The sequence below is a fragment of the Diorhabda carinulata genome, chromosome 2, assembly GCF_026250575.1.
Source record: "Diorhabda carinulata isolate Delta chromosome 2, icDioCari1.1, whole genome shotgun sequence".
NCBI classification, from domain to species: Eukaryota; Metazoa; Arthropoda; class Insecta; order Coleoptera; family Chrysomelidae; genus Diorhabda; species Diorhabda carinulata.
Window position 1 is genome coordinate 21,273,407 of NC_079461.1, and position 27,957 is coordinate 21,301,363.

A 27,957-nucleotide genomic window follows, 5' to 3' on the forward strand; every position below is an offset into this window, starting at 1 on the left:
TTTAGTTGACATTTGACAGCAAAAAGTGAACTAAAATGATTTCGATTTTTTAATATTTTCCCTGTTTTTATTTGAATTTGAAATAAATTACCATTAATTTATAACTTTGTTTTTAAAAAAAATACTAAATGGGTATAAAATTTAATTATTTTCATTTACATATGTGCAATATCACACGTTTATCAACCGAATAAACATGGTAAGTATTATACCTACATTATTTTGATAACATAATCTATTTGTATCCTGCAGATAATTATAAGGCAATTAGAAATTTGTTAATATATTAGATTATTATATTTTTATTTATAATAAATTGTTAAACTTTCCTAATTGACTTGACAAGTTCACTTCCTTTCATAATAGAAAGTTTTATTTGATATTATAGTCGTCGGTAATTTATTGATTAGATAGATGACATCAAAACTAGTGATCCTTACGAGGGAATTCATATTAATTACTCGTATTTTATTATAAAAAAACGTTTAATACAATGATTATTTAGGATTGTAGATTTTAAATAATTACAATGTTCAATCTTCTTAATGGTATATTATCCTCCTCCGGCTCTGGTTATATACCAGAAATGGAGCAGAGGATCAGTCAATTGGAGAGGGGTACTTTGATAACCAAATATTCCTGGAGGAAAAAACCGGAACGTAAAACTTTAGCTATAAGAAGAGAAACTAAACAACTAATTTGGATGAGACCAGCGAGTACTTCGAAACCAGCAATAGACGGCGCGGTTAATCTGATAGAAGTAAAAGAAATAAGAGCCGGAACGGGATCGAAAGATTTTGAAAAATGGCCTGATGAAGCGAATAAAGTACAGAGTAAAAGTTTCGTTGTGTATTACGGAATGGAATTTAAATTAAGAGTATTGAGCGTTGCTGGTAATAAATTAACTTATATCGGTTAAAATTCGACTTATTAATATATTTCCAGCTTTTTCGGAAGCGGAATGTGCCCTTTGGATCACGGGATTGAAATATTTAGTGGAAGATACAATAAAAGCTCCGTATCCGCTACAAATACAAAATTGGTTAAGGAGGGAGTTTTATTTAATGGAATCTCCAAGGGAAACGTAAGTTTATTCAAATAGAATGAATTTTTTTCGTATTATGGCGTTTTTAGTGTAACTTTGAAAGATCTGAAATCGTTTTTTCCTAAAAAAATGCCAAATAAATTGAGGGAGTTGTTCTGTGAGGTAGATACGAGAAGAAGAGGAGAAATTTGCTTCGACGATTTCGCTAATTTATATCAAAAATTAATTTTGGAAGAAGGGGTAAAAATATTTTACTTTTCAATTGTATAAAATAGAAATAGTGGAGTTTTTCCATCACGTGACAATATTCATATAAATCAAATTAAAGTATACAAACAACTCATTGGAAATAATAGCTATGATTAATATTCCAAAGGTCGGACTTTTACTAAATCGTAATTAACCTTTTATAATTGTTTATATTTTATTTATATCGATATACTGGGTGAATGAGGTACATAACTCTCCCAACTCCATCAAAACTCTCTCAATCCCATCAAAACTCTCATAACACCATCAAAACTATCCCTAAAGTGTCCTAAGGTACCCTGGAAGGCAGGAAATTTGTTTAAGGTACATGTTATGAACCGTGGAACAATGACAGTTCTGGAGTTGATTGAAAGTGTCAATGGGTAAGAAACCCTTCCAACCCCATCAAAATTATGGCTAAAGTGTCTAAAGGTATCCTGAAAGGAAGGAAATTGTTCTTGTAGTAGATCTATACGTGTTGGTGTCACGTGATGGAATACCTCCACCTTTTCTACTACTTCGTTTATTAAAAAATGTTGTAGACGGCGAACGAAATATTCGATAAATTATCGGAATATTCGTCGAATTTGAAAACCGTAAGTCTTCAAGAAATGGTAAGTTTTTTCATAAACGAACAAGAAGACGTGCTGGGTAACGACGATAGGGCCGTTAGTCAATTCATATGCGATTTTTTAAGAGATCCTCAACGAGAAGTACACGAACCGTTCCTAACCATCCCTGAATTTGTGGATTATTTATTTTCGAAACAGAATGATCTATGGGATCCCAAAAATAACTCAGTGTATCAATTAATGACAAAACCGTTGTCCCATTATTGGATTTCGTCGTCTCATAACACGTGAGTGCGATTATTTTCCGTAGATGAAATATAGTGTGTAACACGCGCGACGAACGGTTATTGTTTTTTTTTTAGTTATCTAACTGGTGATCAATGGTCTAGTGAATCTTCAGTGGAGGCTTATGTGCGTTGTTTGAGGATGGGGTGTAGGTGTATCGAGTTGGATTGCTGGGACGGTCCGGACGGTTATCCTTTCATTTATCACGGTCATACTTTAACGACTAAAATTAAATTTATAGATGTTATTAAAATTATTAAGGAACACGCTTTCGCTACTTCCGATTATCCTGTTATTTTATCCATTGAGGATAATTGTACTTTGCCCCAACAGAAGAAAATGGCGTCTGCTTTGCAGGTAAGTCGAAATTGTTTCTCTCACTCTGTATATTTTTTTTTGTCGTGTAAGGAATTTTGGTATGTCGCAGTTTTTAGAAGAGCATTGGAAATTCTTGGGAAGTTTATGGAAAATCGTCGCAAGTTTTTTGAAAAACGTCGGGTATGTTTGTATTGTCAGAATTTTTAGAAAAAATGTCTTAAGGTGTTAGAAAAACATTTAAAATTTTGGAGGGAATACCAGAAATCGGAATTTTTGGAAAAAAGTCGCAAGTTTTCAAAAAATGGTCAGAAATTCTCAGAGGAAAGTCGAAATTAATGAAAAATATCAGAATTTTTAGACAAATGTCAGACATTTTTAGGAAAATGTTGGAAATATTTCCAATGACCAGGAATTTTTTAGAAAACAGTCAGAATTCCTTAGAAAAGGATTAAAAATTTTGAGACGAACATCAGAAAAACCTACATTTCATATTATTTGCATTTTTTCACTTAACCTCAAAATATACGAGGAAAATGCAAAAAGTCATTTTTTTCAATTGTTTTTGTAAATTATAGCAAAACTAGACATTTTATCAAAAAATGTGTCGAGTGACAGTTGTAGAATATACAATTCATATTAAGTGCATTTTTTTGTTTAACCTCCAAATATATGAGGATAATGCAAAAATCGTTTTTTTTCAATTGTTTTTGTAAATTATAACAAAACTAGAAATTTTATCGAAAAATGTGTCAAGTAAAAGTGGTAGAGGATTAAAAAATCTGTAATTCATATCGAATGAGTTTTCTCACTTAACCTCAAGATATACGAGGAAAATGCAAAAAGTCGTGTTTTTTTTTCAATTTTTTTGGTAAATTATAGCAAAATTTGGCCTTTTATTGAAAAATGTCTCGAGTAAAAGTTGTAGAGGATCAAAAAATCTACAATTCATATGAACAAAATTTTTTCACATAACACCAATATAAACGTGAAAAATGCAAAAAGTGTTTTTTTTCAATTGTTTTTATAAATTATAGCAAAACTAGACATTTTATCAAAAAATATGTCGGATAAAAGTTGTAGAGCATTTAAAAATCTACAATTCATATCGGATGAATTTTTTCACTTTACTTCAAAATATACAAGGAAAATGCGAAAAGTTTTTTTTTCAATTGATTTTGTAAATTTTATCAAAAATTCTGTCGAATAAAAGTTGTAGAAGATTAAAAAATCTACAATTTATATCGGATGAATTTTCTCATTCAATCTCAAAATATACGAGAAAAATGCAAAAAGTCGTTTTTTTTTTCAATTTTTTTTTGGTAAATTATAGCAAAATTCATTTTATTGAAAAATATCTCGAGTAAAAGTTGTAGAGGATCAAAAAATCTACAATTCATATGAACAACATTTTTTCACATAACACCAATATATACGAGGAAAATGCAAAAAGTCGTTTTTTTTCAATTTTTTTTTTTTGGTAAATTATAGCAAAATTCAATTTATTGAAAAATATCTCGAGTAAAAGTTGTAGAGGATCAAAAAATCTACAATTCATATGAACAACATTTTTTCACATAACACCAATATATACGAGGAAAATGCAAAAAGTCGTTTTTTTTCAATTTTTTTTTTTTGGTAAATTATAGCAAAATTCAATTTATTGAAAAATATCTCGAGTAAAAGTTGTAGAGGATCAAAAAATCTACAATTCATATGAACAACATTTTTTCACATAACACCAAATATATACGAGGAAAATGCAAAAAGTCGTTTTCTTTTTAGTTTTTTGTCCATACCAATGACAACAATAAACAAACCATCTTCCACAGTAACTACCAATTATAATATTTTCAGGAAGTTTTCGGCGATATGCTCCTAACAAAACCGATCGAAAGCCTCGAATCGAAACTACCGTCTCCGTACGCGCTCCGCAAAAAAATAATCCTAAAACACAAAAAATTACCGGACGGTCAAGAGGAAAGTTCATTTCTATTTCGCAACGACTCCAACGACATGGACCTAAGAAATTCCATAAAAAGCGGCACGATGTATTTGAAAGATTGCGTCGACAAGGAATGGAATCCGCATTTTTTCGTGCTGACCCAAAACAAACTCTACTATTTGGACAACCACAAATTCACCGAATCGGAAAAATCCGAAGACGAAGACGAAAACAACGGCGCGTTCCAAAGACCGAAGGGCAACGTACCCAACGAGGAATTGCATTACAGCGAAAAATGGTTCCACGGCAAATTGGAGAAGGGCCGATTGGAGGCCGAGCAATTATTGAAGACCTATTCACATTTGGGGGACGGGACATTTTTGGTGCGGGCGAGCGTCACGTTTCCCGGTGAATTTTGCCTTTCGTTTTGGCGGGACGACAAAGTGAATCATTGCAGGATATTTTCCAAACAGGATAAACAACAGACGAAATATTATTTAATCAAAGCCAAATATTTCGATAGTTTGTATTCGTTGATAACGCATTATCGGACGTGTCCATTGGTTACCGCGGAATTTTCGATAACGTTGCAGGAACCGGTACCGCAACCAAATTTACACGAAAACGAAGAGTGGTACCACAAGAATACGGGAAAGAATCAGGCCGAGGAGATATTGAGGCGGAATAAGACCGAAGGGGCGTTTTTGGTTAGACCTAGCGAAAACGATACCAGTTGTTATACTATTAGTTTTAGGTAAGTACCCCCACTTCTTTCATTATTATTATTATTTCTTAATTTTTCTTTGTTTCTTTTTTCTTTTTTTTTTTTCGATTCATTCTTAATTCTTCTAATTTTCTTTTTAATATTTATTGGCTTTTCTTTTATTCTTTGTATTTTTTATTTATTTTCAATTTTTGTTTTATATTTTAGTCCTTTGTTTTTCTTTTATCTTTATTTTTTTGTTTTTTCTTAGTTTTTCTTCTATTTTTTGTTTTATTATTTCTTTGCTTTTCTTATTTTTTATATTTATTCGTTTTTTCTATTGATTATTCTGTATTTTTACTTGTTTCCTAATTCTTGTTTTGTTCTGTTTCTGTTTCTTACTTCTTTGTATTTTTTATTTATTTTCAATTTTTTTCTGTTTTTTTTATTGGTTCCAAGTTTTAATATTTTTTTTGTTTTTATTTGTATTGTTTCTCAATTTTTCTTTTATTTTTTAATTTTTTTTATCATTCTTCTGCATTTCTTATTTTTTTAATCTATTCATTTTTTTTTGTTTCTTTTTGATTTTTTCTTGTTTTCTATTTCTTTTTTTGTTTTGTTTCTATTTCTTATTTCTTTGTATTTTTATTTATTTGCAATTTTTGTTTCTTTGTTTTTCTTTATTCTTTATATTTTTGTTTTTTTAATCATTTCCTAGTTTTTCTTCTATTTTTTGTTTTTCGTTTTTTATTTTGTATTTTTCCTTGTTTTCAATTTCTTGTTTTGTTCTGTTTCTATTTCTTACTTCTTCGTGTTTTTTATTTATTTTTAATTTTTGTTTCTGTTTTTATTTTCTTTCTTTTTTATCAATTCTTAGTTTTTATTATATTTTTTTTTGTTTTTTTTTGTATCATTTCTTGGCTTTTCTTTTATTTTTTGTGGTTTTTTGTTATCATTCCTTTGCTTTTCTTATTTTTTTAATTTATTCATTTCTTCTTTTGTTTCTCTTTTATTTTTCCTTGTTTTCTTTTTCTGTTTTGTGTGTATTTCTTACTTCTCTGTATTTTTCATTTATTTTCATTTTCATTTTTGTTTCTTTGTTTTTTTTATATTTTTCCATTTTTTTTTGATATTTCTATATTTCTTAGTTTTTCTTATATTTTTTTGTTTATTTTATTATTTCCTAGTTTGACATTTTTTATTCATTTTTCTTCTGTTTTGATTTTCTTGTTTTTTATTTTTCTGATTTCTTTGTTTTCAATTCTTTTTTGTTCCTTTTACTTTTAATTTTTTATTCTTCATTTGATTTCTACTTTTTTTTATATTTTTCTTCTTTTATTTCTTCGAGTTTTTTTTTATTTTTTTTCTTCGAGTTTTTTTTTTATTTTTTTTCTTCGAGTTTTTTTTTATTTTTTCATTATTTTCATATTTGATTTTCATAATTTTTTTCATTATTTTTCTTCTATTTTCTTATTTCGTTGTTCTTCCATTTTTTGTTTTTCTTTATTTCTAAGATTTTTCATTTTATTGTTTTTCTGTTATTTTGTTTTATTTTTTTGTTTTTGTTCCGTCTAAACGCAAATTATAAAAAAATGATAATTTTAGTGAATATTTTTTATCGTTTAACCTCAAAATTTTTGATGATTTTTGATATAAAAAAGTAATATTTTGATTTTTGATTGTTTTTTGGAAAACTATAGTAAAATTAGACATTTATGTCGAACAAATTTTTTTTCTGTAAATTATAGCAAAACTAGACATTTTATAGAAAAATGTGTCAAGTAAAAGTTGTAGAAGATTAAAAAATCTGTAATTCATATCAAATGAATTTTCTCACTTAACCTCAAAATATACGAGGATAATGCAAAAAGTATTTTTTTTTTAGTTTTTTTTTCAACTTTTTAGTAAATTATAGCAAATCTAGACATTTTATCGAAAAATGTATTGAACAAACGTTGTAAAGGATTAAAAAATCTACAATTCCTATAAGTATCATTTTTTCATTTACTCCAAAATATACGAGGACAAAGAGAAAAGTTGTTTTTTTTTGTTAATTCTGCTTTTTAGGGCCGATAAAAAAATAAAACATTGTCGGGTGAAATTAGAGGGAAGATTATACACAATAGGTAACGTCGAATTCGAAAGTTTGGTTTCCCTGATAAATTATTATAAAAGACACCCCCTGTACAGGAAGGTGAAATTAAACGATGCAATTAGCGAAGAAATGGTTAGACGAATGACATTGGTGAGTCGTAATAAAAATTATTTTATTTTCATTTCCCAAATACATGATATTAAATTGCACATAACCGACCTTTACAATAATTTTTTTCCCTTAAATTTAAACTTACATATAAAAAAAATAAAATAAACTTTTCTTTTTTATATTATTTTATTTTTTTTAATAGTTTATATTCTAAATTTAGCAATATAAATAAACAATAATAATTTAACTATACACTAAAAAAAAGATTATTTATTATTAATTTTTATTAAATATTTATTTAATACATAAATTCAGTCTTCGAAATTTTTTTACGAAAATAATAAATTTTTTGAAAGCATCCTGTATATATATATATATATATATATATATATATATATATATATATATATATATATTTTTAATAATTTTAAAAAAAATTGATTCAAATAATCTGTATACTTAAATATTTCAAAAAAATGAGTAAAAATGTAGTTTTCATATACTTTATTTTGGTATTTATAAGAATAAACTCGAAGTATTTTTTCTTTATTTATAATAATTTTCACCCTGTATATAGTAGTCCAATTAAATCGAATAATCAATTGACAGTTTGTTTTAAAATAGATTTGAAAGATTTTTAGTTGAAAAAATGATTAATTCTACTTGCGGGGCGGTAAATAATAATTTGAAAAATATTTTTGAAAATATTAAAAAAAAATCTTGTTCAGTACTTTTTGTACAAAAACTTTTATATTAAATTATTTTCGACAAAAAATCATTTTAAATCATTATAATCATTATTCTGGGAGATACATTAATTATTGAACGATATTATTTCAGAAATAAATAGAAAATTTTTTTTATGTATCGTGAACTATTTTTCGAAAAAAAAATCAGGATTTCTCAAAAATGCGATATTTCTTGAAAAAATGTCAAAAATTAAAGAAAATGCGCCGTTGTTTCACGAAAATCCTGTGAAATTTTTGAAAAACGATCGTTATTTTTTTTGAAAATCACATTGTCTTTTGAAAATCGTCTTGAATTATTGGAAAATGATGGAAATAGAAAAAAAATTAGAAATTCTTAGAAAAACCTTGGAATTTTCAAAAATATAAAATTTTTAATAAAACGTCGGGGATTTTTAGAAACCCATCATACAATTTTACAAAAAAATGGGAAATTTTTAAAAATAGATGAAAATTAAGGAAAATCGCCGAGATTTTTCTTTAACTTACAGAAATTTTCATAAAAACATTCAAAACTAGCAATTTCCAAAAAGATGTCATTAATTTTTCAAAAATGTCAGAAATGTTTTGAAAAGCTTCTGGTTTTTTGGGATAGAACAAGTTCTAAGAAAAAATATGGCAGAAATTGATTTTTTTCAAAAAACGACCGTATTTTTCAAAAATATTGACTTTTGAAAATCGTCAGGAATTTTTAGAAGAAACATCAAATTTTTAAAAATATTTCAGGGATTTTTGAAAAATCGTCAAAACGTTTTGCAAAAATTCAGAAAGAGACGAAAATTGAAGAAAAACGCGATTTTTCGGAAAATATCATTGACCTTTGAAAATTCGGGGATTTTTGAAGACCTGTCAGAAATTTTTGTAAAAATTTAATATTTTTTTCAAACAATTCTCGACGATTTTAAAAGGTCAATGATATTTTTCGAAAAATCTCAGCGTTTTTCTTCAATTTTCGTCTCTCTTCTGAATTTCTGCAAAACTTTTTGACGATTTTTCAAAAATCCCTGAAATCTTTCTAAGAATTTTATGTTTTTCCTAAAAATTCCCGACGATTTTCAAAGGTCAATTAAAATTTTCGAAAAATTTAGCAAAAGCGTCAAAATTTTTCGAAAACCTACAAAAATGTTCATAAACACATAAGAAATTTGGAATTTCTAGAAAAACGCCATTAATTTTTCGAAAATGTCATAAATTTTTTGAAAAGCTTTTGTTTTTTTGGAAAAGAACAAATTCTAAGAAAAAATGTGGCTGAAATTGATATTTTTCAAAAAACGAACGTATTTTTCAAAAAATATCATTGATCTTTGAAAATCGTCGGAATTTTTAGAAAAAACATCAAATTTTTAAAAATATTTCAGGGATTTTTGAAAAATCGTCAAAACGTTTTGCAAAAATTCAGAAAGCGTCAAAAGTTTTTAGAAAATGACAAATTTTGAAAAAAAATTGCAGAAATTAAGAAAATGGTAAATTTTTGAAATTGATATTTCTAAAAAAAATTTTTTCGAATTGATTTTTGAAAATAGTCGTAAAATTGTCTAGAAAATGTCATTAAATTTTGGAAAATATATTATTGAACATTCCTGTTACTTTTTTCTAAAAATTTTCAACGAAAAATCACGACGCTTTTCCTCACTTTCCAAAAATTTTCAACGATTTTCAAAAGTCAATTCCATAAGTTTTTCTATAAATATCCATTCCAAAAAAATGGTTGCGTTTTTCGAAAATTTCAGTGAATTTTCGAAAAAATTTTTTTATTTCTGCAATTTTTTTACAAATTTATCTTTTTCTTAAAATCCAAAAGAAATTAATGACGTTTTTCTGGAAATTCCTTAAAATTTATTCACGTTTATTCAAAATTTTCTATTATTTTCTAAAAATTCTTGTCGCTTTCCAAAAAATTCTGAAACTTTCATCTCTCACTAAAAATTTCACGAAAATCCGACATTTCCATTATACAGGGTGGAGAAGTTTTATCCAACCGCTTCATTTATTGTCTCTAGACTCCCTTAAGGACCTGTACTGATAATTATACGGTAATCTATAATATTGAGGAGGAATTTTTTGATAATAGTCAAATGGTTGATAAACCCAAGGTGATTTAATTAACATTTGGTAATAATAAGGTACCACGAAATTTAATCGACGATTTAAAACATCTTCCGGCCCCTTCGTATACGATGATTCGGTCGAAATTGTAGTCGGAGGTTCGGTACTGGTTAACGAACTGCTACCTAATTGAAAAAAAAAACAAAAACAAAAAACGTGTACAGCGTGTTTTCTTTGTTTTTAGTATACAGGGTGAGTCGTGAGGAATTTTACGATCTACCGACAAGTGTTGGCCTCTATTTTTTTATCAATTTACAGGGTGATTTGTTTGAATGCTAACAAAAAATTCGCTTGTTATTGGATAAATTCCAGGACCGGCTTTGGAAAAATCAATTTAGGGGTTCGTATTCGATATTGCACCCTGTATAATTTTTTTTAAATGCATTGAGTGATTTTGGGAGTGTTTCGAAATGTCGGAATGTTCAGACAAACATCAGATTTTTCGAAAAAGGTCGGAAGGAACGTCGAATTTTTTGGAAAACGATGAGAATTTTTGAAAAGTAACAGAAATTTTGGATAATCGTAATGAGAATTTTTAAAAATATGTCATTAATTTTGTCGGAAAAATTTTTAAAAGTTCCCGGTGTTCTAGAAAAATAAAAGTTTAAAAAAAAAGTCAGAAATTTTTGGTTTCATTTTATGAAATTAATATTTCTAGGAAAAACCTCGGGATTTTTCGAAAACTTGTAGAAAAATTTTCAAAAAATCGTGCAAAGATTTTCGAAAATATCAGAAATGTTTAGAAAAACTCCCGAATCTTTAGAAAAAGATAAATTTCTAAAATAAAAGTCAAAAATTGAAACAATTGCGTCTTTTTTTTCGAAAATCCTCTGAAATTTTTGGTTTTATTTTTTGAAATTGATATTTCTAGGAAAATCGTCGGGATTTTTCAAAAACTTACAAATTTTCAAAAAAACGTGGAAAAAGTGGAGTTTTCACAAAAATTTCCGAAAAATCCCAACGATTTTCCTCAATTTTCGTCTTTTTTACAAAATTTTCTGACGCTTTCCTTTAAATTCCCGATGTTTTACCACAAATGTTTGATATTTTTTGAAAATTCCAAGGTTTTTTTTTATAATTTGCTAAACTTTCCCGTGATTTCAAAATTTCTGACGTTTATATAAAAATTTTCAGACAACGTGAACATTTCTAAAAATTTCTGACGACTTTTCACAAATTCTTATCGTTTTTCCAGAAACTCCTCATGTTTTTTAGAAATTCCCGACGTTTTTCCAAAAATTCTGACATTTTAACAAATTCTGACATTTCCCAAAGAATTTTTGATCATTTTCTAAACGGTGGGTCCTTTTTCCGACCATACAAAGGTACTTACAAAACTCCCGACTTTTTCATAGAAAATTTTCGAAAAAATCTGACGTTAATCCAAAAATCCCGACTATTTCTTCAGAAACTTTTGACATTTCTGACGATTATTATTAAAAAATATATATATTCAAATCCCTAAATTGATTTTTCCAAAGCAGGTCCTGGAATTTATCTAATACCGATTGTATTTTTTGATAGCTTCATGAAAAAACTCAAAAAATCAAACGGTCATTTTAACAAATCACCCTGTAAATTAAAAAAAAATGAAAGCCGACAGTTGTCGGTAGAACGTAAAATTCTTTGCGACTCGTCCTGGTATATATAAACTCGAACCGAACTAACCGTAAAAAGGGAAAATGTTACTCAAGCCGAAACCGGTTTCTTCTGTTGTCGTGGTGACAGCTTCCGTTGTCGTTTCTGCGTTCTTCTTCTCGACATTCTGATAATACAACCCGCCAGGATAATATTGAGGATAATAATAATAAGGATTATAAAAATGTTGTTGGGTGTCTTCTTTGGCGATCGTTTCGGGATACTCCACGGCGGTCGGAAGACTCTTGTGCCAATAGTAAACGGTTTTTCCGTTACTAAGGATCGTTTTTTGTAAAATGACCGGCTCCAATCGGATGTATTTGATCGGCGACGTTGCCGATATCGTCTGTCTGTTATTGACGCTCGGCGCTGTTATGTAAAAACTGCTCGGTCTTGTTGTGGACGGTCTGGTTGTCGGTTTTTGACTTGTGACGTAAATCGGTCGATTTTCTTCGATGTATTCTTCGTAATTTGGTGATTTGTAATGGGGTTTGTTGGGGAAAAGCAATTTGTAAATCTGTTGGCATCTCATGTTCAATTTCGTTGTGTCTTCTGTAGTCGATTTGGCGATGGCTACTTCTTCGTCATCGTCCAAAACATCGTGGAATTCAATTCCGCTTTCTTTTGATTCCAAATTTTGCGCGTATTTCGTTTTTTCCTCTTTGGGTATCGGGGTGTCGTTTAATTTTATGTTGTGCGGTTCTATGATTCCGGTTGACGCGTGCGTGGTAGTGGATATCGGTAATGACATTGAAGTTTTCGTGCATATTGTTAAAATCTGAAAAAAATTTGATTCAATGTTTCATTTTTTACATTAAATTCGTTAAAAAAAACATCGTTATCTACTTTTTTTACAATAATTTGGATATCGATCTTTTTTTTAATATTCTCCGAAAAAAATCGATTATTATTTTGTAAATATATTTTTTCGTCTTATTCTAACCTCTAATTGTTCGTAAATGTTGTATCTTAGTTTTTGAAGTCTCAAATTGGTTAAAAACTGTGATTTTCTTCTTTTTTTTTTTGTAGTTTAAATTTCTGTTACGTCGTTTTTTGCCAAATTTATTTGCTTTCCAATCTTTTTATGACATTAAATCGTCTGTTTCTTCTTTTTTAAGGAGTTTTTATTTCTTCGTTTTAGTCAACGTAATTTGGTTGTAAAACTTTTTCTCACCATAAATCGGTTCTGAATCGTTTATTTCTTTTTTTTTTAATCTTTAAAAGTTTTATTTCTTCTTTTCTGTCAACTTTATCTGGTTATGAAACTTTTAATGTCCGTAAATCGATTTAAAATGGTTCGTTTCTTCTTTTTTAAGGAGTTGGAGCTTTTAGTTCTTCGTTTTTGTCAACGTAATTTGGTTTTAAAACTTTTTGTCACCATAAATCGGTTCTGAATCGTTTATTTCTTTTTTTTTAATCTTTAAAAGTTTTATTTCTTCTTTTCTGTCAACTTTATCTGGTTATGAAACTTTTAATGTCCGTAAATCGATTTAAAATGGTTCGTTTCTTCTTTTTTAAGGAGTTGGAGCTTTTAGTTCTTCGTTTTTGTCAACGTAATTTGGTTTTAAAACTTTTTGTCACCATAAATCGGTTCTGAATCGTTTATTTCTTTTTTTTTTAATCTTTAAAAGTTTTATTTCTTCTTTTCTGTCAACTTTATCTGGTTATGAAACTTTTAATGTCCGTAAATCGATTTAAAATGGTTCGTTTCTTCTTTTTTAAGGAGTTGGAGCTTTTAGTTCTTCGTTTTTGTCAACGTAATTTGGTTTTAAAACTTTTTGTCACCATAAATCGGTTCTGAATCGTTTATTTCTTTTTTTTTAATCTTTAAAACTTTTATTTCTTCTTTTCTGTCAACTTTATCTGGTTATGAAACTTTTAATGTCCGTAAATCGATTTAAAATGGTTCGTTTCTTCTTTTTTAAGGAGTTGGAGCTTTTAGTTCTTCGTTTTTGTCAACGTAATTTGGTTTTCAAACTTTTTCTTACCATAAATCTGTCTGAATCGTTTATTTCTTTTTTTTTCAATAGTTAAAAGTTTTATTTCTTCTTTCCTGTTAACTTTATTTGGTTATGAAACTTATAATGTCCGTGAATCGATTTAAAATGGTTCGTTTCTTCTTTTTTAAGAAGTCCGAAGTTTTATTTCTCCATTTTTGTTAACGTAATTTGGTTTTAAAGTTTTTGTGACCATAAATTGCTTCTAAATCGTTTATTTCTTCTTTTTTTATTAGTTGGTAGTTTCATTTTTCTTTTCTCAACTTGTCAACTTTATTTGGTTATAAAACTTTAAATGACCGTAAATCGGTTGAAATCGGTTTTTTGAGAACGTCAATTGGATAATCTATTTGTATCTTCCATTTCGACAATTAAAATTGATTCTAAAACGTCCATTTCTTCTTTTTCGTAAGCTTCAGTTGATTAAACAACTCGTATCTTACATTTCTTAAACTAGAATTGGTTCTAGAACATCATTTTCTTCTTTTTTTGACATTCCGAAATGGTTATGAATGACGTAATTCATTATTACTGACTTAATTGATCTATAAACGATGTATTTCTTTTTTTTTAAACTAAAGATGATTAAATAACTTGTATCTTCTTTTTTAAGATCTGTATTGGTTATAAAACATCATTTTCTTCTTTTTTTAACGATTTTAAATGGTTATTAAATGTTTGAAATAATTTTTGCTAGCTCGAGTTGAATTTTTCAATTTACAAAATTTTTTGTGACCTCCTCTAATCGGTTGTACATCATCCATTTATTCTTCTTTCCCTTATTTTAAACTGTTATACCAAATTTCGCCACTTTCGTAACCGATTTATTTCTAAATTCTTATTTTATGTTCAATTTCTTCACATTAAATTTTTCAAAATTAAAAAAAAATCATTTTTTTGCAATTACTTTGTCTTTTTCGTATAATTTCTCCCAACGACAATGTTTATTTCGATTTTCCATTACGTACGAAACAATTTGTAACTAAAATGTAACCAATGAAATGATTTACTTACCAAACAAACGAAAAACTTCATCTTATCACTTATAAAATTGACAAATTTAAAGGTACAATTTCACGTTTTGAAAAACAAGTCCCGTACTACCTGTTCCAAGTACCTCGACCGACTCGATTAAAAATCAGTGTCTGTGACTCCCTTCATAGTTTTTTAACCCTAGATTGGAATGTTAACGTTAACGCCCCCCTCTCCTAAACAAACAGATACTTCCAACTGAAGGGTGCATACCTTTAAGACGACAAGGTACTTTTCCAGAGACGGCTCGGTACAAAATTCATCTATAACTTAACCGTCTCTAAAATAGTACCAGAAGGTGATTTGTATCGAAAGGATTTATCCTGTCATAAATTTATGGTTCATCTATTTGATAGCCCTCCGTATATTTTCGTCTAAAAATAATCTTTTCGTTTATTGTCCATTTCTCATAAGTTTTCCACGTGATTTTCAATTTTTTTATTTAAATAATTATTTTCTAAATACGTACTCTCTCACCAGTCTGGCTCTGTCTATTACCCGAGTAGTTGTTCATTAGTTTATATGGGCCGTTTCCGGAAGAATTCCCTTTATATATTAAATTTATTTCATATTCCAACATTTAGTCAGTACAATGCAAATTGATAAAGTCGAGGTTCTTTTTGATATCACCCCGTATATTTTCCTCTAATTACCGATTCGTGAATAAAAAATTGTCTATAAAAAAACATGCTTCACGTGATTTTCAATTTTTTTTATTTAAATAATTATTTCCTAATTTCGTACTCTCTCACTAATCCGGCTCTGTCTATTACCCGAATAAAGTTTATGTTCACCATAAGTTTAATGGACCGTTTCAGGAAAACTTCAACAACATTAATTATTGTAACGTAAATTAATGAAGTTGAGGTTGATCTTTTCGATACCACCCCGTATATTTTTTCTAATTACCAAAAATATGCCATTTTTTACAACTTTTTCAATTTTGAGTTTTTCCTCTTATTTAAATAATCATTTTCTGATTTCTTACTTTCATACTAATCCGGTCCTGTCTATTATTCCAGTAAAGTAGTTCTCTATTTGATAATATGTTATAACTCAAATAACCTGTACTCTTGAGCTGGTTTCCGTGGTTTAATAATTAATCCTACGCTTTCGAACAGGTTTTTTTTATCTTATATTTATCCTGGGAGATTATTCAACGATTTTTTATATTTTTATCGTCGAAATTATGACGGGAAACATGAAAGAAAATGAACTATGCACGAGAAGAATTTATCTCGACGTATAATAGATGAAGCTTAATGAAGATATATATATACAAAGAATCGTTAATATTACAAGTTATTTTCGTTGTATATCAATGAAGAGTAACGATATGATTGAAATAGGTCAAGGTCCAAATAATCATTCAACTGTTACGTAATAATAAAACTTGGCGACGTCTTATAATACCCGTGACGTAGTATAAGCGGGAATAATAAAATTTTATAAATAATTTTCTTATTTGGTCACGAATTATTTTAATTGGGAAACGAATAATTAAATGAATATTTAATCATTAAATGATATTTAATAGGTGATAGTCGCCATCTTGAATTCTAAACGTACTATGTTGCCAAATTTATTGCTATTACAGAAACGATTGGATATGAATACACTAGTACACGGAATTTTTGTTATAAAAAAGTTTTATTGAAATATTTTCATTTATTTATCTTTTTACTCTGAACCTTTTATTTGACACAAAAATATATTGAAATGTTGCATTTGAATACTATCGAGTCGGAGAAATGATGAATTCATATTAGTATACAAGGTGTTTCTAAAATATCGTTTTCAATCATAGATTTTGATTTAAAATTGAACGTATTTAAAAAAAAGTTCTCGGATTTATTATGATTGAATTTTCGTTATTATCATTTCATTTAATTTCTCCATATACAGGATGTTTCAAAAATAGGGAAAATTGTCAAAAGATAGTTTGATTTATTGAATTGTGTCATATTTTCAAAAAAGTCGGAGACTTAATAAATTTTTATTAGTGTACAGACATAATTCGTCTAAAATATTATTTCACTACAATTTCGTACACAGGATGTCCCAAAAATAAAGAGAACTATTAAAAAATCTATTAAATCGGTATTTTCCAAAAATTTTGTGGTGAATTGGAAAAATATCGAGTATTTATCGATTTTAATTAGTATACGGGGTGTTTCTAAAATATTTTTGTTTATATTCATATTTAATTAATCAAAATTAAACGTAATAAAAAAATAATTTTTCTGTTTATTTTCACGATTTTTTCATCATAATTTATTTTATCACTTTAAATATATATATATATATATATATATATATAGGATGTCCCAAAAATAAAAGAAATCTTTGAAAAATCAGTTGATTTGTCGAAAAAAGTGAAATTTTCAAAAAGTTGGTGGTGAATTGGAAAAATATCGAGTAATTATCGATTTTAATTAGTATACAGGGTGTTTCAAAAATATTTTTGCTTATATTTACATTTAATCAATAAAAATTGAACGTAATAAAAAAATTATTTTTCAGTTCATTTTCATGGGTGTTTTATTATAATTTTATTCATTCGCTGCATATACAGGATGTTCCAAAAACACGAAAAGTCTTTCAGAAACCTATTGATTGGTAGATTTAATTTAAATTTCTGAAAATTTAGGTGAGGATTGAAAAAATGTCGATCATTAATTGAATAATATACAGGCTGATTCTTAATTCCATATACAGGGTGTACCAAAAATAAAGGAAATCTTTCAAAAATCTATTGATTTGTCGATTTAAGTGAAATTTTCAAAAAGTTGGTGATAAATTGGAAAAATATCGTGAATTTATCAATTTTAATTAGTATACAGGGTGTTTAAAAAATATTTTTGTTCCTACTTACATTTAATCAATCAAAATTGAACGTACTAAAAAAATTATTTTTCGGTTCATTTTCATAGGGGTTTTATTATAATTTTATTTATTCACTGCATATACAGGATGTTCCAAAAACACGGAAATTCTTTCAAACATCTATTGATTTGTCGATTTAAGTGAAGTTTGCAAAAATTTATTTGTGAATTAGAAAAATGTCGATCATTTATTGAATAATATACAAAGTATTTTTTAACTCTATATACAGGATGTACCAATAATAAAAAAAAATTAATTGATTTGTCGAATTACTTGATATTTTCGAAAAGCTGGTGGTTAATGGGAGAAACGACGATTTTTCATTAGTTTCCGTTAATATACAGGGTATTTTGTATATCAGGAACAAAATTATACGAGTCCGTATGCGGCTCCGTCTTACATGGACCCGAATTCCATCAATACCAACGTAACAGTCAAAGCAATATTCGATTATATGCGTCAACGAGACGACGAACTGAGTTTCTGCAAACACGCGATTATCACAAACGTCAACAAAAATACAAACATGGACGAATGGTGGAAAGGCGATTACGGCGGATTGAAACAACTCTATTTCCCGAAAAATTACGTCAAGGAAATCGATCGCTCGGAAACGCAGGAATCAGACGAAACGGTAAACGAATCACCCCCAATCGATCGACGTCTTTTTTTTCATGTATACGTAAAAAATGTTGCAGTCCGGCGAATCGGCGTTGCAGGGCACCCTCGATATGAACGGAGTGTTCGCGAGCTACGCGAGAAACCCCGGACAACCCATCGAATGGGTGATCAAGATAAGCTCGCCGACGGCGGGTCCGCCCCTGGAATGCGGCGTCCAAACGGAGGAAACGGCCCGCGAGTGGTGTACGGCGATACAATTGGCGTCGCAAATGGCCCGCGATTGGTGTACGGCGATACAATCGGCGTCGCAAACGATGTCTCCGATAAAATCGTCGCACAGCGACGCCGAACGCACCTTCAAAATCGCCAAAGAAATGTCGAATCTGATAATATATTGCCAAGCGACGACTTTCAACGCCGAAAGGACCAAACAACAGGGTTTCGTTTTCTACGAGATGTCCTCCTTTCCGGAAACCAAAGCCGAAAAATTGATGTGCCAACAGATGAAAAAGTTTTTCCTCGAATATCACCAACAGCAATTTTCCAGGGTGAGTTATTATTGAGCGATAGAGCGAGTTGTTGGGAAAAAATTAACGAGCGAAAATTATTGATCGTAGGTTTATCCGAAAGGGCAAAGGATCGATTCTTCGAATTACAATCCGATAAATATATGGAATTGCGGATCGCAAATGGTCGCCTTGAATTTTCAAACTGGTGATAAACCGATGCAATTGAACCAAGCGAAATTTAGGGATAACGGCAATTGCGGTTATCTGTTAAAACCGGAATTTATGTTTCATGACGAATTCGATCCGTACGATAAAAATAGTCTGGTCGGCGTCGAACCCTTGAAAATATCTATCAGACTTATCGCCGGACGACACCTTTGCAGGTAAATTTAACGCTCATAATAAATAACGCCCGTCTCTATTAATCGTTATTCTAATATTATTTTGTTGCAGTTACGCGTCGTTATTTTTATAAACGCCCATCTCTATACCGTTGAAAATAAATAAATAGAGGTGGAAAGTGATAATATTTCGATAATTATTTGTTTATCGTTAAAAAATAACTGTGACAGTTTCACGTAGTTATTTTTATGAATTGCCATCTCTATACCATTGAAAATAAATAAATAGAGATGGAAAGTGAAAATATTTCGATAATTATTTGTTTATCGTTAAAAAAGAACTGTATCGGTTCTAATTCGTTATTTTTATGAATTGCCATTTCTATTAACGTTTATTCTAATAGAAGTTTGAAATTTATCATATTCTTACAGTTCCACGTGATTTATTCGCTGATACATATCACCGATCTCTAATAATAATAGTTTTAAAAAATCGGTTTTTTTACAGTCCTCTGTCTTTATCTTTATGAAAACTCATTTTGACAGAAATGTGAAAATTGTGATTTTGTTACAGTTCCACGTAGTTATTTTTATAAATTGCCATCTCTATACTTTTAAAAATATACAAATAGAGGTCGAAAGTGGAAATATTTCGATAGTTATTTGTTTATCGTTAAAAAATAACTGTAACAGTTTCAATTTGTTATTTTTATGAATGACCATCTCTACTAACGTCTACTCTAATACAGAGTTGACAATTATGATTTTCTTACAGTATCACGTCGTTTATATTTATAACTGCCACCTCTATACTTGTAGAAACGAACTAATAGAGGTGGAAAGTAAAAAAAATTTGATAGTTATTTTGTAACTGTTATAAATGATTTTTTTGCTTATATATAACATCCATCTCTAGCAATGATATATTTAAAAAATTCATTTTATTAAAGTTCTCCGTCGTTATTTTTATAAACGACCACCTCTATACTTTTAAAAACAAACCGATAGAAATGGAAATTTTAAAAGAAATTAATTTATCATTAAAAATATAGGTGAAATGATTCATTTCCAGATAAATTCAATGTTGATACGTAACCCCCATCTCTATTAACAATAATTGTAATAAAGAATTGATAATTTTGATTCTATTAGTTCCACGTCGTTATTTTTATAAACGCCCATCTCTATACTTGCAATAAGAAATAAATAGAGATGGGCAGTAAAAATAATAGGAATTAATTTTCTCGTTAAAAATAATTTATAACAGTTCACGTCATCGTTTTTAAAAACGGCCACCTCTATACTTTTAAAAACATCTTTATAGAGGTGGGCACTAAAAATATTGATACAGTTATTTTTTAATCATTTAGAATAACTATTAAATTATTTATTTGCAATTTCACGTCATTATTTCTATAAACGACCTCTATACTTGTAAAAACAAACAAATAGAGGTGGGCGAATGAATATATTATCAGGTATCCGTTAACGTTACTTTCCAATGAAAATTAAATAACGGTTCCGAGTAGCTATTTTTTTAAACGTCCACCTCTTTACATATAAAAACGGTTAATAGAGGTGGGGCTGTACGAATTAGCGTTACGTTTTCAGGTTAAAAAAGGGAACGGCGACGCCGTTCGTTGAAATCGAAGTAGTCGGAGCCGTATACGATTCCGGCGTTAAATTAGTATCCAAACATATCGTCGATAACGGTTTAAATCCAAAATGGAACGCCGAAATATGCGAATTCATCATAATCAATCCACATTTTGCCATGTTGAGATTTCTCGTACAAGAAGAAGACGTTTTCGGCGAACCTAACTTTATCGGACAAGCCACTTATCCTGTAAGTCAACGTTTCTTAAGTATTCGTCGTCGAATTTATCGCGCGGTTGCCAAATCGTCATTTTTTTTTCGTATTTTAGGTTAATTGTATGAGAACCGGATACAGAAGCGTTTGGTTGAAAAACGCTTACAGCGAAGATTTGGAACTTTCTTCTTTATTAATACATATCAGTATAAAAACCGCCTCCACTAGTTAATTTGTCATCTAAAATATGATACAACGTTGACATATCACGTGCAATTCAGTTTTGCCACCATGAAAACGGTCTAAACAAAAATAGTATACTTGACAACACTGTAATTGGTGAAATAATAACAGTTACTTCATTTACACCCCCGGTATACAAAAATTATTTTTAAGTTTTAAATATCCAATTAAATTATACCTAATATAAAAATATTACGAAAATTTTGTAGGAATTAGCAAATTAGGTATTTTTAAATCACGCCCGGTATATTTACGTTTGTTTTTAAGATAAGACTCAAAAACTTTTTAGTTTAAACCCAAATATAAAAGAGATCTGCATTTTATTTATTATTCATAGTGTTCTGTGAAAATAAAACTGTTATTTTTATAAACCACCACCTCTACATTTATAGAAAGTCAAGTCAATTTTAATTCTGTTCCGCGCGTCAGTTACTATTTATTAATAGCCACCTCTACACAAGTACAAATTGAAGAATAGAGAGGTGAACGATTGAAAATTTTAGTTCATTTCCGTGCGACAGTTCCTTTTTATCAACAGCCATCTCTACATAAATCCAAACTAAATAATAGAGGTGGGCAAATACAAAAAAAATTATTTCTATAAACCGACCACCTCTATATTTAAAGAAACTGATTAATAGAGTTGGAAAAGTGAATATTTTTATGCAGTTCCGTGCAACAGTTACTTTTTCAGCTACCTCTATATAGGTAAATATCAAATTAAAGAGATGGACGAATGATTATTTTAATTCAGTTCCATGCATCGATTAATTTTTAAACTATTTCATCTCTACACATACACAAATTGAATAATAGAGGTGGGCATATACAAATAACTTTTCATTGTGATTTTACATTTCTTTAAACGAATCTCCGAGCTACTTCCAAAATTTACAGTCAAATTATTTTCCTATACCAAATGTGATACAAAGTAGCCTTAAAGTAGTGGGCCTAAAATGCGCATTAGTATTTGAATTTCATAGTGCTTGGCTTTTCCAATAGCCATTTTAGCCAATTAGTAGCCATTTTTGTAAATTGATCAGTTCTTCAATTTCTGAATCAAGTTTTCATCTTTCGAATGGAATTTCCAAATTATACAGCTGATTTTATGTGAATACATAATTATGTAACTAAATTTATTTATAGCTAATAAAAATTTTAACACGTTTACTGCCGGACGTTCCAACTTTGATTTCAAAAACTATTTATCTGGCCATTTATACCCCACGTGATATAAATCTATGTATTCTATCCATACGTACATTTAAATAAGTCAAAAATGGTTTTGTGGTAAATATTTTTTTCAAAAAGAACCAATTTTTTTCTTGTTTTATTCTTTGAAAAAAAAACCTTTAAAACTCCCAAAATTAAATGTTTCGTTTCTTATTATTTTTTATTATATATCTGTTATAGCACCTCAGTGAACGTGTTGAATTTAAATTTTTGATTTCTGAAATAAATTTACAAAATTTCGATAATCGAATCTTCGTTTTGACATACTAACATTCAAAAAATGCCAAAAGTATCAAAATTCGTTTATTGATCACAAAAAGGCAAATAAACTTGTCGTTTTTTTACTTTTAAAACTTCTAATTCATTAAAATTTGTTATAGCACGTCAGTTAACGTGTCATTTGTCATTTCCGTTATAAATTTGGAGAAATAACACAAAATTTTGAAAAGGGAGTATAGTATATAAGTTAATCGAATTTGAGGATTTTATAAAATTTGAAACTTTTTTTTCATATACAAACATTTAAAAAGTACCTAAAGTATCAAAATTCATTTATTGATCACAAAAAGGCGAATAAAGTTGTTTTTTTACTTTTAAAACTTTTTATGCATTAAAATTGTTATAGCAGTCAATTAACTTGTTAAATATGCAATTTTTGAATTCTATAAGAAATCTAGCAAATTATCGAAGATTTTGATGGTTTTATACAATTTAAAATTTTATTTTCATATAAAAGCATATGAAAAGTGCCAAAACTAACGAAATTTATTTATTAATCACAAAAAAGCAAATAAAGTTGTTGTTTTTCCACTAATAAGTGAATATACCACTGAATGTTGTCTTACATATTAATTTAACTTGAATTTTTTTTAGTTTAAAATACAATTGCAAGTCAATTATGATAAAAAAAAACTTTTCTTCATATCCAATGCAGTAATTGGCTTTTATGTTTTCATAATTTATTCAAATATACTGTAGAACTGAATCAATTATCGATGTTATCTTTATTTTTGAGACTACTGTATTTATAATTAAAAAAAACATAGGAAACCATTAAATATTTATTTAACATCATGTTTTATTATCCTTATCATCGACTTTTCAGTTATGTAACTTCAAGTGGAACTCAAACTCGTTTATATACAGGATACAACAAATATTGCACATTAGTCCTCGCTATCGGGGTCCTTTTGAATTCCCATCATAACTGACAAATCTGCAGGCCTTCTAAAGTGATCATCAATTAGTATGATATTTCTGTCTTTTATCCTAAACCTAGCGTCTTTCCACGGTAAAATCCCCTGTAAAGGCAGCTTTTCCAAGTCTCCCACCTCACATGTCATTCTACTATAAGTAAACGGTAAATTTGTAGGAAAAATTAGTATGTACTTCTTCTGTTTGCAGCAATAATATATTCTCAAAGGCATCTTTAAAATTATCAATTGTAATATTACCACCAGTGCGACGAATATCGCCAAGTAGATTTCTAATTCGTTTTGTGTCGATCGAGGGACGTGTTTTTGTTGGCCTAAAAATTTCAATTCTTTCGTCGAAGATTTAATGGAAAACATACAGAAAATCACAACAATTACAATGGATAAACACGTTCCTATTTGAGTGTATAATATATAACGTTCCATTGTGTTCCTGTGGATTAATTTAAAATGATCGGGGATATCATCTAACATCTTCAAATCTTCTTTCGTTGGTTTCCTTAAGATCTTAAAAAAACCCCTTTTTGATGTATTACTATGACTATTCGTCTTCAAAATCGGTAGTTTCGATCCATTAAATGTATGAAGTTTTAAATTTTTCGATGAAAATTTCGTTTTAATACTCCAATTTATTATTTTACGACACATTAAAATTGTAGACATTTTGTATATTTAAATCAATTTTGAGGTTGAGCTTCGTCTTCTTTTTTTTCCTATTCAATCTACCTACGACCAGCTTTATATTAAATTTGACCTTTTTCCTTATAACCTTACAGTACGTAGTAAAACAATCAAAATCTGATTGTTTCATGAATAATCCAAATAAGTTTCGCTAGTTTTCCGAAAGTAAGTTTTTTTTATATCGAACTATCAATTTAAAATATCCATTACGTTCGGAAACTACTAAAAATCACGTTTTGATTATGGAACTTCAATCAATAATCCATCTGATCACAGGTACTGAAAATGATTTTTATCATTTTTAAATTATATTTTTTGATATAAAATGCAAATTTTGTATCTAAATAATCGATATACATTTTTATTTATGTTTTTTAAAATAAATTGTAAAAAAGAAGAAAATTACATAATATATCAACTATTATAGATTGACATTTAAAGAGTGATTGACAGAGTTTATTTGATGTGTGAAGTTAAAAACCGTTGAGTGGATTTTTTAAAACTTTTATCCTGAATATTACCAGGACATTAAACACTGCTGAGAGTGGTACTAAGTGAATATATTCCTCGAAAATTTGTGTCTTGTATTATTTTAAAAATGGCTCACAACCCAACCGTTTTTAAAACGTCTCATAAAGAAAATGAACCAAAAACCATTGTAAAAGTAAATACGAAATATCAGGAAAAAGAGGGAAACGATACTAATAAAAAATTTATAAAAGAAAATTCTGGAAATTCTAAAACAAAAGAAAATATAAAGATTAATGTTCTAAAGGAAAACTCGAATATCAATAACGTTAAAGAAGTCGAAAATAATAATAGACCAACATCGGATGGGACGACTAGCAAAGAAGAAAAACATAAATGGACCTTAGCCGATTTCGACATAGGCAAACCGTTAGGAAAAGGAAAATTCGGCAACGTTTATTTAGCCAGAGAAAAGAAATCCAAATTTCTGGTCGCTCTAAAAGTTCTTTTCAAATCGGCTATCAAAGAATTCAACAACGAGCATCAAGTGCGTAGAGAAATCGAGATTCAAAGTCATTTGAGACATCCGAATATATTAAGAATGTATGGGTATTTTCATGATGATTCCAGAGTTTACCTTATATTGGAATATGCTGCAAATGGTAAGTTTTTTTCATTCAAATTAGTTTCTATCACTTCATTTTTTATATTTACATTTTGTCGGCCTTCTAAAATGTTACCATCATCGCTTAATCTATTCAAATTTTGTTTAATTTCCTGTATTAGTTATTTACTTTTATTGTTATCCCTAAATTCTATTAGTCCTTTTATATTACACATTACAATTTTTTTTTCCATTTGTACTACTAATTTTACTTTTTATACCTTTTCTCTCCATTATAATGTTTTTTTCCATTTGTTGAGCTAATTTTATAACTTTCTGTGCTTCTTTTCTCCATTACAATGTTTTTTCCGTTTGTACTACTAATTTTACTTCTTATACCTTTTTTCTCCATTATAATGGTTTTTCCATTTGTTGAGCTAATTTTATAACTTTCTGTGCTTCTTTTTTCCATTACAATGTTTTTTCCATTTATACTACTAATTTTACTTCTTATACCTTTTCTCTCCATTATAATGGTTTTTTCCATTTGTTGAGCTAATTTTATAACTTTCTGTGCTTCTTTTCTCCATTATAATGTTTTTTTTTCATTTATACTAATAATTTCATATCTTGTTTATGTTTATTTTTTCTATTACAATGGTTTTTCCACTTGATTAGAAGACTGTGATTTGGTTTCATCACTTTTCTATTCCATAAAATTTCAAGGGGAAATTGTTTCCATTTTATAGGAGCGGTATATTCCAAACTGTCATCGAGTCCAAATAAAAGGTTTGCTGAAGAAGTAGCAGCGAAATATATTGAACAAATAGCCGATGCTCTACGCTATTGTCATACGAAAAAAGTTATACACCGAGACATCAAACCGGAAAATCTACTTCTTGGAACGAAAGGAGAAATAAAAATAGCCGATTTCGGTTGGTCGGTACACGCACCATCATCCAGAAGAACCACCCTATGCGGCACGTTAGACTATTTACCCCCAGAAATGGTGACTGGGAAAACCCACAACGAGAAAGTGGATCTTTGGAGTCTCGGTGTGTTGTGTTTCGAATTTCTCACCGGAAAACCGCCGTTCGAGTCTTCGAATTACGACGAAACTTACCGGAGGATAAGCAGGGCTCAATTCGTCGTTCCATCGTATGTATCACCCGAAGCCGGAGATCTCATTAAAAAATTGTTGGTTGTGAAACCAGATTTGAGATTAGAATTGGGGCAAGTGCTCGACCATCCTTGGATATTGAAATATAAAAATAAGTGACACGCATCTGATGATGATAATTTTTGAAAGGAAGCCCCAAAATAATTATTTTTAATGTTTCTCAAGTGTCTACGAAGAAATTATAGTTGGACTGTGAAAATAACGACAAATCACTATGTGTAGTGTGTGATCCGCTTAAAAATAAAAAAAAATATCATTAGAAAACAGTGAAATTATAATACGAGGGTTATACGATAAATAACGAATGTTTTTGATTAAAAAATTTTTTGTGGAATAATTTCGTGATTCGCGTTTTTTCTCATGTTTAATTGACTGATTTTGTGGAAGTGTCAATGGTGAAAATAAAATGGCGACGTTAACAACACCCACTACGGCAATAAACTCATTTACAGTTACGTACAGCCCTCGTAAAATAATCATTTTTTTTTCAAAACTACATCAAACTCGGACGATTTTTTTAGGATTTGGTATATACATAGGAGATTTTGTATTTATATTCTTTTTATGTAAGTTTTTATGAATTGATTTTTTTTAAATAAATAAAATATTTCATTATTGTTTATTCATTTTTTTGAGGTTTTTAGTGGTATGAAAATAAAATAAAAAACGTGTTTTATTGTTCAAGAACCTTTCTGTGTAGGTAAATGTCTCTAAAAGTAAAAAAAAATTAAAAACTAGGAAAGACAGACGTGGTGACCCTTTTTCTGGTAGGTTAACACCAAAAAAGTTTCCCTCATAACTCCCAATCAGTTATAAATGTGTGATATATGATAAATTATATTAGTAGTTCAAATGAACCGTAAAAAAACAATTCATTCTTCACCTATTCAAGTTCAAATGAAAAAAAAACTCATTCAAAGCTCTTATTTGAAATAACTATCAGTTTTGATCATGATTTCTATGATAAATCATAGTAGTAGTTCAAATGAACCCAAAGAAAAAACTATTTTTGTCATACATTCAGAGTCCCCCATAGAAATAAGTTTTCAACAGGATTTATATCATAAATGGTAAAAGTAGATCAAATGAACTAAAAGAAAAAACACATTTTTTGTCATTTATTGAAAATTCTCCACCGGCATAGGTTTTTTCAGTTTGGAAAATGATTTGTACAATAGTAGTTCAAATGAACCAAAAGGAAAATATCACTGCCACATTTTCAAAATCAAAACCTACCTAATTCATTCACATCTTCAAAGTTCTTCACTGAAATGAGTTTCAATTTTGATGATTTGTACGATAAATCGTAATATTCATAGTCCTCCATT

At 28.8% G+C, this 27,957-nt stretch overlaps 3 protein-coding genes across 4 annotated transcripts; 2 read left to right on the forward strand and 1 right to left on the reverse strand.

Annotated features, from left to right (window-relative positions):
• LOC130903850 (1-phosphatidylinositol 4,5-bisphosphate phosphodiesterase gamma-1) lies at positions 1 to 23,551 on the forward strand. 2 transcript variants are annotated; one of them, XM_057816199.1, is made up of 13 exons: positions 1 to 199; positions 506 to 893; positions 946 to 1,084; positions 1,135 to 1,285; positions 1,837 to 2,153; positions 2,229 to 2,508; positions 4,324 to 5,165; positions 7,182 to 7,359; positions 18,087 to 18,359; positions 18,424 to 18,894; positions 18,964 to 19,238; positions 20,808 to 21,042; positions 21,122 to 23,551. In XM_057816199.1, exons 2-13 carry the CDS (start codon positions 530 to 532, stop codon positions 21,236 to 21,238), a joined length of 3,642 nt encoding a protein of 1,213 aa, XP_057672182.1. In that variant the 5' UTR covers positions 1 to 199; positions 506 to 529; the 3' UTR covers positions 21,239 to 23,551. The 2 variants fall into 2 exon arrangements, with proteins under 2 accessions (XP_057672182.1, XP_057672181.1); XM_057816198.1 differs by having other exon boundaries at positions 4 to 199; positions 514 to 893.
• Positions 23,468 to 24,386, reverse strand: LOC130903851 (uncharacterized). The gene has a single exon (XM_057816200.1). The coding sequence runs from the start codon at positions 24,357 to 24,359 to the stop codon at positions 23,649 to 23,651; it is 711 nt and encodes a 236-aa protein (XP_057672183.1). The 5' UTR covers positions 24,360 to 24,386; the 3' UTR covers positions 23,468 to 23,648.
• A 411-nt stretch (positions 24,387 to 24,797) lies between these two features.
• On the forward strand, positions 24,798 to 27,244 carry LOC130904185 (aurora kinase C-like). The gene is made up of 2 exons (XM_057816806.1): positions 24,798 to 25,507; positions 26,199 to 27,244. The coding sequence occupies exons 1-2, from the start codon at positions 24,976 to 24,978 to the stop codon at positions 26,726 to 26,728; spliced, it is 1,062 nt and encodes a 353-aa protein (XP_057672789.1). The 5' UTR covers positions 24,798 to 24,975; the 3' UTR covers positions 26,729 to 27,244.
• Positions 27,245 to 27,957: the final 713 nt, after the last annotated feature.